Source organism: Eptatretus burgeri, chromosome 16, assembly GCF_056783735.1.
Source record: "Eptatretus burgeri isolate ZD-2024b chromosome 16, Ebu_testis_v1, whole genome shotgun sequence".
Lineage (NCBI taxonomy): Eukaryota > Metazoa > Chordata > Myxini > Myxiniformes > Myxinidae > Eptatretus > Eptatretus burgeri.
This window is the reverse complement of record NC_140976.1, coordinates 10,537,312-10,552,952: the sequence shown is the minus strand read 5'-3', so window position 1 is coordinate 10,552,952 and position 15,641 is coordinate 10,537,312. Positions and strand designations below refer to the sequence as shown.

The window sequence follows — 15,641 nt, the reverse complement described above, 5'->3', positions numbered from 1 at the left end:
AATTCACCGTCGGATTATTAGTAAAACCCAGTTGCCCCCCCCCCCCCCGAGTGACCCTCGGGGACTGGGTAATCTGCGTGGCCCTCCAAGCCTCATCTGTGTGCGTGTATGTACCAGTCCACACATTACTGCCATCAGGACAACAGAGGTATGGTGTGGAATTTACATGATTAATGAAAAGGCAAAGTGCTGCCCAACCAAATTTCTCAAAAATCATCGAGATCTCCCACGATGACGCCGAGTGTCTTGGTCTGTTACTTTCAATCGCAGGCAGGTTGGTGGCCTCTCTGTATTCGACCGCCTCCATTTTGGTTTCGCACCTCCTGCCCACTCTTGGCCCTATCCTTCCCAGGTTTCTGCAGGAGGCACATGGTCCGCCAGTAACCCTCTTCCAACGACTCTCTCAAAATACAGGCTCACTGCTCACCTCCACTCATGTTTCCCTTTTCTCTCACCTGTGGAACCAACTTCTCCAGTCTGTTCGGTCCCATTCTTCCATCTCGGGCTTCAAGAAATCTGTTCACCGCATCAGATCATCCGCCATCCATACTCACGATCTCTTCCCCCCAAAATTACCCCATTCCAAAGTTATTGGGATTTCTCTCCACCCCGCCCCCTCCCTCACCTCTTTTCGTTTGTTCCTCATCTGTTTCATCCCCTTTCCCCTTCCTCTCCTTGTTGTGTTTCATTTTGCTTGTGTGCAGCTTGTTCACTCCCATGTATCCTTCCCCCTCCCAATCCCACTTAGACTCTGCTATTGGTGTTTTCCCCTTTCCATTTTGTTCCCTTCCATGAGCCAAGGATACATATACAAAAAAAAAAAAATCTATTTTTTTAATCCCTTCTATTGCCACAATAAAACAAACTACATTCTTCGTGAAAGACGGCAATCCCCACCTCCACCGCCCACCCCTCTCCCACTTCCTCAGTAATTCTCAAACATCAGGCTATTTTCAATTTCTGCAATTCCCATCCAATATGACTGTTATTGTTCAAAGCATAAAGCACGGGTACTCGTGAGCAACATCAGAAAATAAAATGGAAAGAAAGGAGGATCTATCTCTGCAGTATAAAAGGTACCGCATTTACACTGCCCCAGCATGTATAGAACATACGACTCGATCAGTATGCTTTTGATCACCGACGAGTCGCAGGTCGACAAGAGCTGTGTGCGGTTGTTGTTGTGGTTCTTCTTGGGGGGGGGGAGTCGATTTTTGAAATGTGCACCCATTGGTTGGACAGCTGCCAGACCACATAGACATCTGTTGCTCGACTACACCTACCATGGTACCCAGACGAAATGATATGGCTGCCATCTTGGTTTTCTGGTGGGCCTCCGGCCTCAAGCCTGGAGGTCTCTGCTGATTAAGCACTGCCAGATTTCCATTTGTCGCGTCACATTCCATCGGCATTACTTTGGTCGAGTGTTACGATGAGGTACCCCGAAAAATCCAAAAAAATGTCGAATAATAATTATTAGTAAGGGTTTAATAAAGACCGTCAGCACGCACGGCATTGTGCCTCACGAAAAAAAAAATTGCGTTATGGAATTTTTGAACGGCCCCATATTGGGATTAAACAACCCATAACCACGTGACGAATCGGCTCGTTCTGATATAACCGTGACGGAGGCCGACATGGATGGGAGGTGTCGAGTTAATCCTTTAATAGCGCCGTAAATGCGCGTTTCCCAATCGACCCGTAACCGGATTTTGTCGCAGGTTGTGACCACAGTGCGGTCATTCTTGTTCCTCTACAGTCTACACCCCATGTCCGTTTGGTCTTCAAAGTGTTTTTACTCATTTGATCAGGATGAAGACACTGCCCCCCCCTCCCCTCTTTCTGCTGCCATTATGTACAAGTACGCTTCATCATTAACCCGCTCTTTAGTTTATACTCATGACCGAGCTTGAATGTCCATCGTGGCTCTTAAAGTGCATAGATCCAAGCATGGTTCTTAAAAGAGACATCACCCTCAAGAATCCTGCAATGTTATCAGCATAGAGGATGAGAGACTTGATCAGGTGACTCAGCTTGGGTGGGGTACCCGGCGCTGTACGGGGGATAAAAATACATAGGGGGTTCTGGTATATGTTGAAATCTTACAGATATTTTCAAGTGTTTGTGCATTTCTTCCACGTGCACACAAAGCGAAAAGCAGGGTTAAGCAATTCGTTCATGGCCGTCAGTCCGTCGAACTACAAACACGAGTTTATGATCGAGGAACAGCATATTTAAGTTGAATGTTATATTTTGTACATGCATTGGAAAACAAATCCGCTGTTTTACCGTACTTTATCTCAGAATTCGTCCCGGTCACGCATGCGCAGAGAGGAACGAGATTTATTTTTGAAGTGATGAAGCTGTTTCAATATTTGACTACGTCCATCTATCCGTCCGTCCGTCCATATGAAGAAGAACAACCTAACTCACCGTGTTCAATTCTCAAGGGTTTCCCTATTTCATATTAATAAAATGCCAAACTGAACCCCGACTTCGACACACAGGTTCCCCCCCCCCGCCCCCCGTCTGCCTGGCTGCCTCGTCTGCTCGTCAAACAAAATTGAAAAAAAATGAAAAATTCCAGACAAAAATTTACTGGTTTTAAAATACATCATGAAGGACACAAACAACATAATGTAACATGTTAAATAAGGTGATGTAAAAGACATTGCGTCGAAGGTGGTATTTTTAAACGATCTTTAAAAAAAATCATCATTTCATTTAAATTGAAGTATATACTTGAACACTGCGTGTCGTATAATGTGTTCAATCAACTCTCTAGTCTGTGTTTGCATGTTACACTTTTTTACCATTGTACCTGGAGGCCACAACTCTGGGTGTTGCAAATTCAGAATCTGGCCCCGAATGTCCAAGACATCCCAAAACCTCCATGGGGAAAGCTCACCCCTGCCAGCCAGCACCAGGTACCCCCTCCCTGGCAGCCCCTCTCATGCTCAATAAAATCAACAGTTGCGAATGGACAACACGGCACAAGCCTTTCCCACCACAATACCTTTGGATCAATGTATATACACAGAAGTACTTCTCTACTTATTACCAAAGTGTATAAAAATTTGTTATTGAGGTTGTTGAAAAAGAAAAATTAAAAATAACAAGCCAAGTTATAAACGAACAAGGCCGATTGCAAGCAAGTGAGGAAATGCTTTAGCTGTTTAAAAACAATAATGTAGAACCTCAAAATAGATAATGAAGGAAAATTGATGCTCGAGCAAAATGTCTAAGGCGTTAACGTGCAGCCAAAGATATTTTGAAGCAAGATAATCTTAAAATCCACGACCAAAATAGCTGACTAAAGACTACTAAACATGGGTGGCAGCCATTTGAAGCTACTCGAGTAATCAAACAGATATGTACAACCACGCCACACAGCAACAGCACACACAACCACAGCCGATTCCTGCAAAACAAGCACGATTCCCATCCGGCCTGCACGATAGAGCGTGCCTGCCAGCGAAAGCAACGGCACGGTGGCCCGGAACAGACAACCAAAGGCAGAGCGTAATGGCACTGCAACAAGCCAACAACCATCAATTCAGTGTGCCGAACTTCTTGCGTTAAAGTACACGCAAATAAATGCCAGGTTTCTATGACAAACAACCCCCCTTTACCCCCTCCCGCAAGCCATCGTTTCATAATGATCTAGAATTTCAGAAACGAGACTCGTGCGCTTTGTAAACGCAACATTGTTTGATGGTTACAAGCATGACTGGGATATGGGTCCATTCCTGGCTGTTTAATTGGAACGCGCTCCCGAGCCATAACGGTACCGGGTAAAAGTTGGAAATTGATGGAATTCCAAATGTGTTGCAAGCAGCAGAGCGCGGAGGTTGCAGTAAGGAGAGAGACTTGGCAAGTGTTAGCCAATGCCCGATGAAACAAGCTGACGGATAGAACAAGGACAAGGTTGTGCAGAGTGGTTTCAAGGTGAGAGTGCGCATTTCAGAACGGTGATCTTTTGCAGAACATCTGTGGAGCTGACGAAGTGCATGAAGAAACAAAGACAGACACCATGACAAGCGACCTGGGAAGCAAAGAAACAGGATTCATGGACACAAATTACATCAAACAGGAACTGCAGATGTTTCCTGGACGAGGAAATCTTGAAGGTTCAACTTCAAACTTCAAAGCATATCAACACATTTCTTGTTCTTCAATTCGACAAGAGGGCCAGTCTACATATTATCCAAGCAAAAAAAACAGCAAAATGTCTCCTACCTCCAAACCCAATAAAATGATATCGCTCTCCCATATCCTTACTCTCACAATCTCCGATTTCTTCGGTCTCCATTTGCAATCTACAACTCAACCTTCCACCATACACATATGATCGAATACACATCTGATGGCCCATTAGTCCATAGACAGACAAACATACACTCAAAACAGAGTTAAGTTGCCCTGGTTGGTGCTCCAGCCTGGGCACAACACATGATGACTGTGATGATTTGTTCATCGTCTCAATATCATTGCAGTTCATGAAAAAAATTAAAAAAAAAAATTAGAATTCAACGTGAATGCTTCGGTGGATGTGTTTACAGCTTTGTTAGATGACAACCACTGTTGGGTTTGATCTCATTTAAAGATCAAGAGAGAGTGGAAGGCAGAGATCAGATGTTTCTAACTCGAGTTGTGGTCTGAAAAATGATTTTCAATCGTACGTGACCTTTGACCTGTAAAACCCAAAACTGAATCTGGTAATCTTTGTGTTACAGTCCGTACTTGCCAAGTTTGGTAAAAATCCCCTTCAGTGGTTCACAAGTTATTGGAGCAAAAAGGATTTTCAATTAAAGGGCACATGCCCCTTCACCTTTTGAACGCAAAATTCAATCAGTTCAGCTTTGTGTTTCAGTCTGTACTTGTGACAAGTTTTGTAGAAATCTCTTCAGTGGTTCAAAAGTGATCACAGTAACAACGATTTTCAATTAACCCTTTCAATCAATCACTTTAATTAACGATGACATGACCTTAGACCTTTTTCATGATACCAATGATGTTTAATTTCCTTGTGTTCGACACGATATGTTCAAGATCCACCAAGAGCCTAACATTGCCGTTTCTAACAGGTAACAAAATCCAAACCAATCATCATCAACCCCAAACAATAAATAATTTTAACATTCGATAACAGCTGTAACATGACCAACTGGCAGAGTGCAACTAGCAAGAGTGCAACTAGCAAGAGTGCACATTACTTTCTGAAAATTTTCTGAAAGGTGGAGTTTACACATTACTTTCTGAAAAATAAAATAAAATAAAGTATGGTCTGTAAATGAAACATCACATAATGCGGTTGCTCGTGAGACCTCCGATGAAAGGGAGACAATTCTAATTTTCCTCATGTATGCGTAATAGGAGTTTCCGGTCCTACCCATCAATCTATCTATATTCCTTCGTCTCAGAGTAGATACCAGACAAAGTGATGGGTTGGTCGACCGCAATGGAGAAATAAAACAACCAAACTAAAACAGCACTCGGTAGAGCGCGTCCATCCGCCAGGTTGAACAGTTTACATTTTGTATTCCACCGATAGGCGAGATCTGAATCCGGGCCTGAACCAAAATGGAAACTGCTTGTTCTCGTCACCGACTCGACTCATCCACCAAGTTTTGTCAGAACCGATCCACAATTTGAGACACCGTGATAAATATAGTTTGTATAAGATTGGGGCGGTTGGGATTACACATTTTACAGGAGGCGGCGCTTCCAACCAAAAGTTAAAAAAACAAAACGAGATCGACTTCGCTAATTTGAGCAAAAAAAAAAAGTCTACTCTTGCTTTTTTGAATTCGGTAATCTTTGTGTTACAATCTTGTAATCCAGCATACCCAGACCAGGTCTGCTCTTGCTTTTTTGAATTCAGTAATCTTTGTGTTACAATCTTGTAATCCTGCAGACCCAGACCAGGTCTGCTCTTGTTTTTTTGCTCAAATTAGCAGAGTTTATCAAGTCTAGTTGTTTTTTTGAAAACACCTTCTTAAAAATGGTGTGTGTGTGTGTGTGTGTGTGTGTGTGTGTGTGTGTGTGTGTGTGTGTGTGTGTGTGTGTGTGTGTGTGTGTGTGTGTGTGTGTGTGTGTGTGTGTGTGTGTGTGTGATCTCTCAATGGTGATGAATCACTCAAGTATTTTTATTTTGTTAAATTCTCGTATCCGGATCTGGATCTTCACCAAAATCTAATCACTTTATCCTCGTCACACTCCCAACCTGTCCACAACTTTTTGAGATATCCTGCTCACAGAGACAGCCAAACAGACAGGGATGAAAACATAACCTCCATGCAACTTCAGTGGTGGAAGTAATAGCACCACCGATGAGAAATCCCCTCCCAAAAAAATAATTCAAAGCAAAAAATATTTCACAGTAAACCCAAATATGGACCCCCAAAGTATACCCTGAAAGATTTGGTGTCGATTGGCCCAAAGGTCTCAGGGTAGTTACTGGAGATAGACACACACACTTTCATTTAATAATAAATAAATAAATAAAATATAAATTGAAGAGATCAAGACATTTCCATGGTTTATCATAACCATCAAATTGACAATCTAAACACTGCCAGGGGAGTTTGAGCTTACGAGAAGTTTAAAAAAAACAAAAAATAAAAAGACGACCTCCGACGGATAATGAAAACACTTTTCAATGATAATGTATGGGCAATGGACAAAAAAAACATGGAAACACCTGGGTAAACGTGGGACACAAAGCTTCCGTTGGGCTTCTGCACAGGTGTGGCCCATGTGTTAATTAAGGAAATAACATCCCAGCATGCTTCGCATAACATATAAAAATGCTGCACAGGCCTGGCTGCTAATGATAGCTAGCATGGTTGCAAGAGGAGACCACCCAAGGCCCCCTTCCACAGAGCATGTGTGGTGGCCCAATGGTTTGATGAGCATGGCACCGATGTTATCCATATGTCATGGCTTTCTCAGTCACCAGATCTGAACCCAATCGAGCATTTATGGGATATTGCGGAATGACGTCCGAAAAACGTTATCCATCTCCATCAAACAGGTGTGAGTGGATCGACTTTCTCGTGGAAGAATGGTGCCGCATCCCTCCTGCAGAATTCCAGATGCTGGTGTACTCTATGCCACAGCACATCAGGCCGTATTGGCTGCGCGTGGTGGCCCAACACCATATTGAGTGACTTTACATTGGTGTTTCCATTTTTTCTCCACTACCTGTAACCATTGTTTAATGGACAAAGCAAACGACATCGATCGAGGTATGCTAACCGTTGTGGGAAGCAAGGAGAAGCTCGCGTTTCAGGCATCCACCAACAGACAGACAGACACGAACCTTCAGCAATAAGACCAGTTCTTCATTTCCAGCTATCGTTAACATTCCTCACACAATTACATTTTTTAAACTCTGTTTAAAATAATTCAGAGCAGGTACTAACTTGGCACAAAGTGTGAGCGAGCGACAATACCGAAGACAGACCTGGTTGTCGGTGCCGACATCGAGCATGACAGGAAGGCACTGGTGTGGTTTCACCCCTCCGCAAGCAGTGTAGAGAGCCAGCTTGCCAACAGGAATGCCCATACCATAACTACCCAGGTCCCCGAGGCCAAGGATACGCTCACCATCTGTGACCACTACAGCCTACAGGGAGAGGGGAAAACAGAAACAATAGGCTACAAAACCTGCTTCAGTAAGATATCATGATACAAAGGCTTTTAAATAAATACATTTCTAAAATCATTCCAAAACCACTTTTTATTGTGCATATTATTGCATCCCACGCTGAAGCATATTTTTGTACATTCTCAAACTCTGATTCCCCCCCCGCCCCCCGCCTGACCCCCCCACCACTGTTTATGCGAGATTGCTGGTGGTGCAAATTAGTCATCCTGTCTTTTCCCCAAGTTTACTGCCGTCGTCGTCGCTTCATAATTATTTCGCTCGTCAGTTTTCACGCGAGCAGCTGGTTGGTGGGAACATTTTCACATCTTGTGCATCCGGTTCTCAAATGTCATCTCGATTCGTGGGGTCGTCTCGTTATTGTAAAAACTTGTCTCTGCAACAAACCTCACTTTTGAAAATTAGAAGAGTAGGGCAACTGTGAAGCAGCAACATAAGTACATTTAAAGTGGAGGTAAATCCGCTTTGTAAACAGCCGTTATTGCTGAACGTGTCCTCACCTTTATGTCATTTTCAGGCCAGGAGCTCAGCACCGTCGCAACATGTCCTCGGTCATGGATGGTGATGAACAATCCTCTGTCGGTAAAAAGAGATGCGTCAATGACCAGCAGGTTCTACAAGGAGTGGAAGCAGCCATTGAAAAGAGCCGGAAAATTGGAATCTGCTACTTCGGACCTCACAGAAGCTGGCGTTCATGCACCACTGAAGGAAGGGTCATGTTTAGCAGGATGTAACACCCTTCCTTTCAAACAACAGATCCTTCCACTCAAATCCCTACTTCCCTGGAACAGAAGTCTGGTTTGTATTTTGGGGTGACATCTGTGCATCAAACAAGACTCCCAAAAAATAATTATATATATATATATATGTATATATATATATATATATATATGTATATATATATATATATATATATATATATATGTATATATATATTACACAATGCAGAACGACCACAATTTTTGCCACAGTAAAATATACAAGCGAGAGAGACAAAAGTAACATTTAAAAACTTGTTTGCAAACTTTACTGCAGAAGAAAAATGATGCCATTTTCCAAGCACCACTTGATGCCAAACAAAACCAAAGTAGTAACCTTGGGGTATTTTAGGGTCCAAGCCAAAAGCCAAAGGAAACTGCCTTTGCCAAATTATCAGCAAAATGTAGGGCTTTCGAGCCAAGGCTAACGGGAGATGAAGACAGTAACGTCTGAGACGTCCGATTAACGTCCTCGGTTTTTAATCCGTGCAACTGCAGAACCGTTCACCGAAGGGCTTAACAAATCAGCTTGGAGGATGCGAGAACATCTGCAGTTTTCATTGAAACGTTTCCTACATGGGACACTCACTCGGTTGGTGAGCAAACGTTGGCTGGTGCAGGTTTTATAGCCGATTATAAAGATAGTTCAAATAGACTATCCCGGCTGATCACTTTGTTCAAATAGGATTTCCAAATCTATAAGCTCATTTTGGTGTGCGGTTTTTTTTTTTTGGGGGGGGGGGGTGGGGTTTTAATCTATCAGGATTTAGAATCGTATCTGCATATTTAAGCATTAAACGCTTGAAGGATGAGGAAAGTGTGCTGCTGTGAGAAAACATTCCGGCAACGTTTTGTAACTGGAAGCACGTTCATTTGTATTTGCTTTTCTTTCCTTTTGAACATTTTGGCTTCGGATGATGCTGCTCGATGTTACAAATGGTTGCACTGATTATTTTTCCCAGTAAGGTTGGGGGAGGAAGTGCAGGGTGGGGTGATAAATTAGCATTTTCCCCAATACTTGAGGGGTGGGGAGATTCCTCGTGCCCCAGTGGTGGATTGCGTTTCGGCTGAGACAAAAAGAAAAAAAAAAAACAAGCATCACAAAAAAAGCAAAACTTAAAGTTGAATGTAGATGAGGAAATAGGAAGTTTAATTGGCAGAGTAGTCCAGCATTCTGGAACAGACTCCTTTGGCATCGTGCAAACAGACGTGAGAAAGGCAAGGCTCGCTGCCCGATGCATACCTGGGGCGGCGAAAGGCAAGACCATACTGCTGACAGGCCAGACCGACCGTCGGCGTGTAGACGATCGGCATGAAGCGCTCGATGTCACAAGTTAGTACACGGTAGAACAATTTTTCATTGCGATCCTGAAGGGTCATCAGCAATATGTACCTGTCACAGAAAGGTGAACCATTTTAGGTGGTCGATTTACCGGGTCGGTCCTTGCACTTCAATCATTAAACATCAATGATTATAATCACAGTACAATTATTGTACATAAAAACAGAAGGAAGCACCACAACGGCAACCCCTCAAGCTGCTGTCAGCATTTCACTACGGGGATCTTCCAACAATTACTCGGTCAGACTTTGGTGGGGTTAAACGAGGTCACATTTACAAAGGAATATAATTTATAGAAATCTTGCCCTCTGGGACTGTGCTTGGAAGTAGATTCAAGTTAGAGTGTCTAACTCTTCTCCCGCAGCTTTTGTATTGCAAACATGTTTACAAAAGGAAGCAGAAAAATCACCACGCACAAACACAAGCCATGATCAAATGTAAGATATTACGTGCTGTTAAGATCCTGCACCTCTATTATAACTGATAAAACAACTTTCCTTTTCAATTGTAAGAGGCCAGCAAGATAGTGTCACGCACGTGGCAAAGAAAAAGGGAGGACGGGTGGGCAGGTATCGTGATGGATGGGGGTGTGACAGGAATTTATTAATTTATTTTTTGAGCGTTTGTGTCACAGGTTTGTGTGTGCCAAAGCTCGTATCGTTTTGAAGTATGCTCGGCCACATCAAAAATGAAGTCTTGTCTAAACTGCAAACAAGTCGCAAACTGCTGCTTTTCTGGCATTGTATTAATTAGAATTTATTACTTACAACCCAAGCAACCACTCCCCCAGCTTAGGCAACTTTCACCGAGAACCACGAGTACCACCTGGAAAGCACCTTCGTATTCACCAATGTGTCATCTGTGTCTGTGGATAGAAAGCAAAAATAAATAAATAAATAAATAAAAAGGACAGTGGCTTATTCGCCTTTGCACATATTAGTGTGAGGAGGTGCAGCATCAGAGTTCGAGTTAACAAAGAGAAGGCGCTGGCTGAAGTCACTGCATAGTTGAGTTGAGAAAATGGAGAAAAACAGACAAGTCCTACAGTCGAGTCACTGCAGATGCCGGAGACCATACTGCAGAAGGAGTTTTTGGAGAGCATGCAGAGTTGGAGCTCTGAGCCTTAGTGAAATGACAGCTTCAACAGCGCGAGGCACTGTGGGGGTCAGAGATGCTGCCTGATCGAGCAGGGATACACGAGGGGGTAGGGAGATCCTTAGATCCCACTCACATCGATGATGCTCGGGATGACATCCTGGAAGCCTCATTCTGGCTGTCAGTTTTTTGTTTAAATCTTCCATCGCGATTACTTTATATATTTTGTCCTCCGTGCCATTCCCTCAAACTCCAGTTTTGTGAAATGCATTCGGCTGCAGTGAAACAAGGTTCTCAGTGTTTAATGTTTGCCATGTTGTCCTGTGCGAGGGCCCATCGGAATTTTGCTCAAGGCAGGTTTAGGAATTAGATATCACTTACATATGACGTAGTGTGCCTGATTATTTGCATCAATGCCTTCTTTCCAGCCAATGTGCTCAATTAAAACAAGGACAAGGGATGTGGGAGAATTCCATGCTGTAATACAGGCCACACTGCTTGGGGTATCTGGACTAAAACCATGTTCAGAACACCAAGCTCAGCAATGGGGGCTCGTGACCAAGTCACGTGACAACAGCTCATTGTTATCACATTCCAATTAGTGGTTTTTAATCACTGGAAGGATCAGATACATCTGGTGCACAGGTGGATTTACATTATGGAACAAACCATTCTCCGATTGAGAGACTTATTCGTTCATTTGCAGCAGATGGGTGCAGGTGGCGTCATTTGCCTGGAGTGTGGCTGTGCCGACGATGCAATGCACTCTATGTTTATAGCAGGACTTTGGAATTTGGCCAGGGTGCCAGCAATAGCTTGCCTGCTCTTAACAAAAAAAGACACCGTGGGATATTTAAAGTCCACCAACTAATGCGAGCAGTCAAGGAACCCAGCTTAACATCTATCCGAGGGACGGCACCACACATTGATGCATCGCCGTGCATGGGAAACACCAGACTGGTAGTTTATGGTTTGGTTGGGACATGAACCCAGGCTAAACAGCTCAGTTTAGTGTGCATACCTCGACGCTAACGTGCCAGGCCCAGGTCTACAACGGCGGCAGGGTCCTCCACGATTCTCAATACAATACCATCATTTCATAACCACAGCCCAACCATTCGACAGTTCATCCTTTGTCAGTCATTCGTTCAAGTCTTTTGTTGTCCTTTCAAGCACACTGCACCTGTCGAGGTCATTTGATTGGCGGTCATAGTTCTTGAGGACACGGAGGAGCTGAACATCCTGTGAAAGGAAGCATGGTGGCAGCAAGCCATGGATTCCCAGCTGCAGGCGCTCTTGTAGTGTGAACGCCATTCCCTGCAATGGTAAAAGTGATGTTAGAATGGCGTCTGATAAATAACATTTAAATTAAAAAGCTGTCGCACCAACAAAAAAAAAGAACCCGTGCAAATCACCATCCATAAAGCTTGTGCAAACAGAGTACATACAGACTTTTGGAGCCAGAACCTGAAGATTGGATGAAATTCTAGCCAACCTACTGCTTTTAACATCCTGGGAATTTCGTCTACGTTTGTGATCGACTGACGTGAAGGCAAAGTTTGAAAGCAAATAGAAAATGAGGCATTTTGCACCAAACTGCTACATCATGGAACAATGCAAGAATGCACCGACGACAATGAATAAAATAAAGACAGGTGAAGACACACCTGGAGGCTTAGAGGGGACTAGATCAAGTGCTGAGCTTGCAGTATGATGGGATCACCGAATTCAGAGTTTGTGACGATGTACAGTACAATGGTCTCAGATGTGAATGACAAACAGAATGAATTTTTATTCACAAGCAACACAATGAGAACTTTCTTTCCATAACTGATAATCTGAAAATGCTGAAAAATAATGGGAGTGGTGTGTTGTGAGTGGTGCAGTGCGTTCGTGTTTATGTGACGCGTCGATGATTCATTGACAACTAGCTGGAAGCCTGACAATGGAGGTTTTATGTTCATGACGATTTCATGCTTTCAACTGGCTACGACTACGGTGCATCGCCACTGCGACCAAGTATGGGGACGCAGCTGTGCCGCTGATGCAGTGCCCCCATTACCAGTAAGCTGTTACTCATTTTGCCGACCTCCGAAGGATGACAGGTTGAGTCAACCCCATTCAACGGACCAACAGGGGCTTGAACTCAAGACCCTAGGATCTTAAGCTAAGCACCTTAACTTGAAAGCGACACGTTAAGGAAAAACTGTGGTTTATCACCTGGGGTCTGCTGCGACCCTTGCCATTTATTTGTGAAAAATTAACAGGTAAAGGTAACACAGAAGGCATCATTTTATCAGTGTGACTTTAATGGCAACCCTTCAAACATAGTGGACTCAAATTCTCTGTAATGAAACATATTCAAACACGAATACAAAAATATTTGAACGATGCTCTATGTAGACATTTTTTGACACTTCACACACCATCTGCAATTTCCTGTCCCTTGTCCGAGGGCACATATAACGACAATTGGTGGCGCTCTCTGTGGCCGGTCGTGGTTCATTTATCTCATACCACGCAGCAATGAAACGATGATCGGCTCCTTTCTCTGAATAGCTCGTGGTTCAAGCAACCAGACTTCTACCAGATTCCTGATCAACTGGTTATCAAGCTCACTCAAAACGCTCGACATCTCCTGGAGTTGTTCGGGAGATATTCAGGAAACTTTATTGACCACACAATCAAAGCAGAAAGAGCAGCAACATCTATCATGTTGAAGAAGACAGCCATGGGCCAGTGCAGAAGCTTCCATAATTTACAGGTATCCGCAGTGTGACCAAATGGTCCAAGTTATCAACTCCACCCTTTATTATATTATAGTAAAACACCATTTCAGGCTTGTGTTTCACCATAAAACACCATTTCAGGAAGGATATTCTTATACAGGCACATCCTCGGCATAATGAAGGGTTGAGAGGCAGATGACGCTTTTTGTTTTATTTTGGAATATGTGATATACGAGGAGGAATATCAGGTTTATTGATTCTCAAAGCCCCCTATCAATGTGGTATTTTGCTGCAAAAGTTCAATTGCTCATGGAACACTGGTGAATAAATTGTCCGTGGTTAGATTTCTGCCCGTTTTGTACCAAGGGGATACGAGATCCTTCACCACCATTACACCCTGGTTCACCTCCTGGGCTCCATTCAAAGGTTCACCAAGGTACACCTGGCCAGTCTGTGGACAACTTCACTCACTGTCGCAGTTCCACAAAATCCTGATGGCGTAATGAGCTGGTTTACTAGCTGTGGACTGACGAAAGGGACAGCGACCTCTGAATGGTCACCAACTGCTCATCCACAGTCATAGAAGGGCCAGGTATGTAATATTTAGACAGGACAGCAATAAACACGTCCACAATATCTCCGATGGCCACAAGTTTCTCATATTTCAGTTGGTGAATATGAGGAAGTGCAAGATTTGTTGAAACCTTTTTCAGACACATTGTTGCACTGAAAAAGAGTTCTGCCATTTCTAAGAGATCAAAGTTCATCGAGCTGCTCACGGTTGCTCGAACAAACCTGCGAGAATCAATAGTCCCACGAATGATTTCAACTCAACATCAGTGACAGGTGTCCAACTTTTTGATGACTGGTCAGCATAAATTTCATTACACTAAAAAGAAAGTAATCATTTTGTTTGGGGGTCTGGTGAGACCCCGTTAACCAGGGAAAATTGTTTCAAACTTCCATCAATCGCTCCTCCAAAATAGTTTCACGCAAAAACTGTTCATATTGGCAGTTGAATTGAGACAACACTATGGGAGGATATCACAGGAGGAGAAAAATGACAAAACAGTTACAGAAAAAAAAAATCAACAGGAATAGCACTTTGGGATCCAACAAAGACCCCACATGCTGGATTAGCGAGCTATCATGTGCAGCCTGTGGCTGCTGGTTGCATCATTTTGGGGGGTCATGGCTGTGCCGCTGATGCAGTACCCTCTATTACCAATAAGCTGGTACTCATTATGCCGACCTCTTAAGGATAACAGGCTGAGTCAACCCTTCTGGTGTTAATTCAATGGTAAAAAGGGGCTCACTCAGGACTCAATGATCTTAAGCCAGCCACCTCAACCATTAAGCTGACACCAGGCTTATGTGCCAGCTTACAGGTTAAGGACCCCAATCCAGACCTAAACTTCCCTGTGATGTCTCTAATCTTTTGGAAAAAATCTTTGGTTTGTCACGCTCCGTCATCACATTTTATCTCGATGGATGTTTCTGAAGTTTTTTTCTCTTTGTCTTTCCTAGCTTGTCATTGGAAGTCAGCACTTAGCCACTTAATATCCTCTTTTGATGCACCTTTGGGTTTTGTCTCTCTTCTGGTGTGCAATATTTATTGCCTTTTCTGATTTCTGACTACAGTCAGGTCAGGTTAGATCTGTGACCTGCTACAGGTACCATGTAAGCCTGTACTAACCTGTTCCATGGGCGGGTTGTCGGCGACTAAACCGTCTCCCCCACCAGGTTTTTTGGTGAGGAGGGTGTTTGGATATGGACACACAGCAGGATTAAAAACAAAACCTGTCAAAGGGCGGAGGAGCTCCTTGTGAGCCAACGGCCATCCATATCTAGTGCCCAACTGTGTCTGCGGACGTCCTCCTGCAGCTGGATTACTTTTTATTAGGAGGTTGGTGGCAGGATTTGCACTCTGGCCACTGTAAAACCCTTCATTCCGCAAAGCACAAAAAAAAAATCTGAAAACCCGCTCCGTGGGAGTACCTCCTGTGCAGCTTCCCTTCGCAGGGCAGCTCACCGGATGACGGGATTGG

The 15,641-nt window shown here is 43.6% G+C and overlaps 1 protein-coding gene across 5 annotated transcripts in view; it reads right to left on the bottom strand.

The window, feature by feature from the left end:
- LOC147010501 (NADP-dependent malic enzyme-like) overlaps positions 1-15,641 on the bottom strand; it is a 106,222-nt gene that overhangs the window by 66,759 nt on the left and 23,822 nt on the right. For 4 of the 5 annotated variants that reach the window (XM_085859422.1, XM_085859424.1, XM_085859423.1 and 1 more), the window contains 4 exons: positions 12,048-12,181; positions 9,671-9,820; positions 8,170-8,245; positions 7,469-7,630 (listed from right to left, as the gene is read on the bottom strand). In XM_085859422.1, the coding sequence (XP_085715548.1) occupies positions 7,469-7,630; positions 8,170-8,245; positions 9,671-9,820; positions 12,048-12,181 (522 nt within the window). Of the gene's footprint in view, positions 1-7,468; positions 7,631-8,169; positions 8,246-9,670; positions 9,821-10,536; positions 10,635-12,047; positions 12,182-15,641 lie in introns of those variants that run through there. The other variant, XM_085859426.1, reaches the window with a different exon arrangement.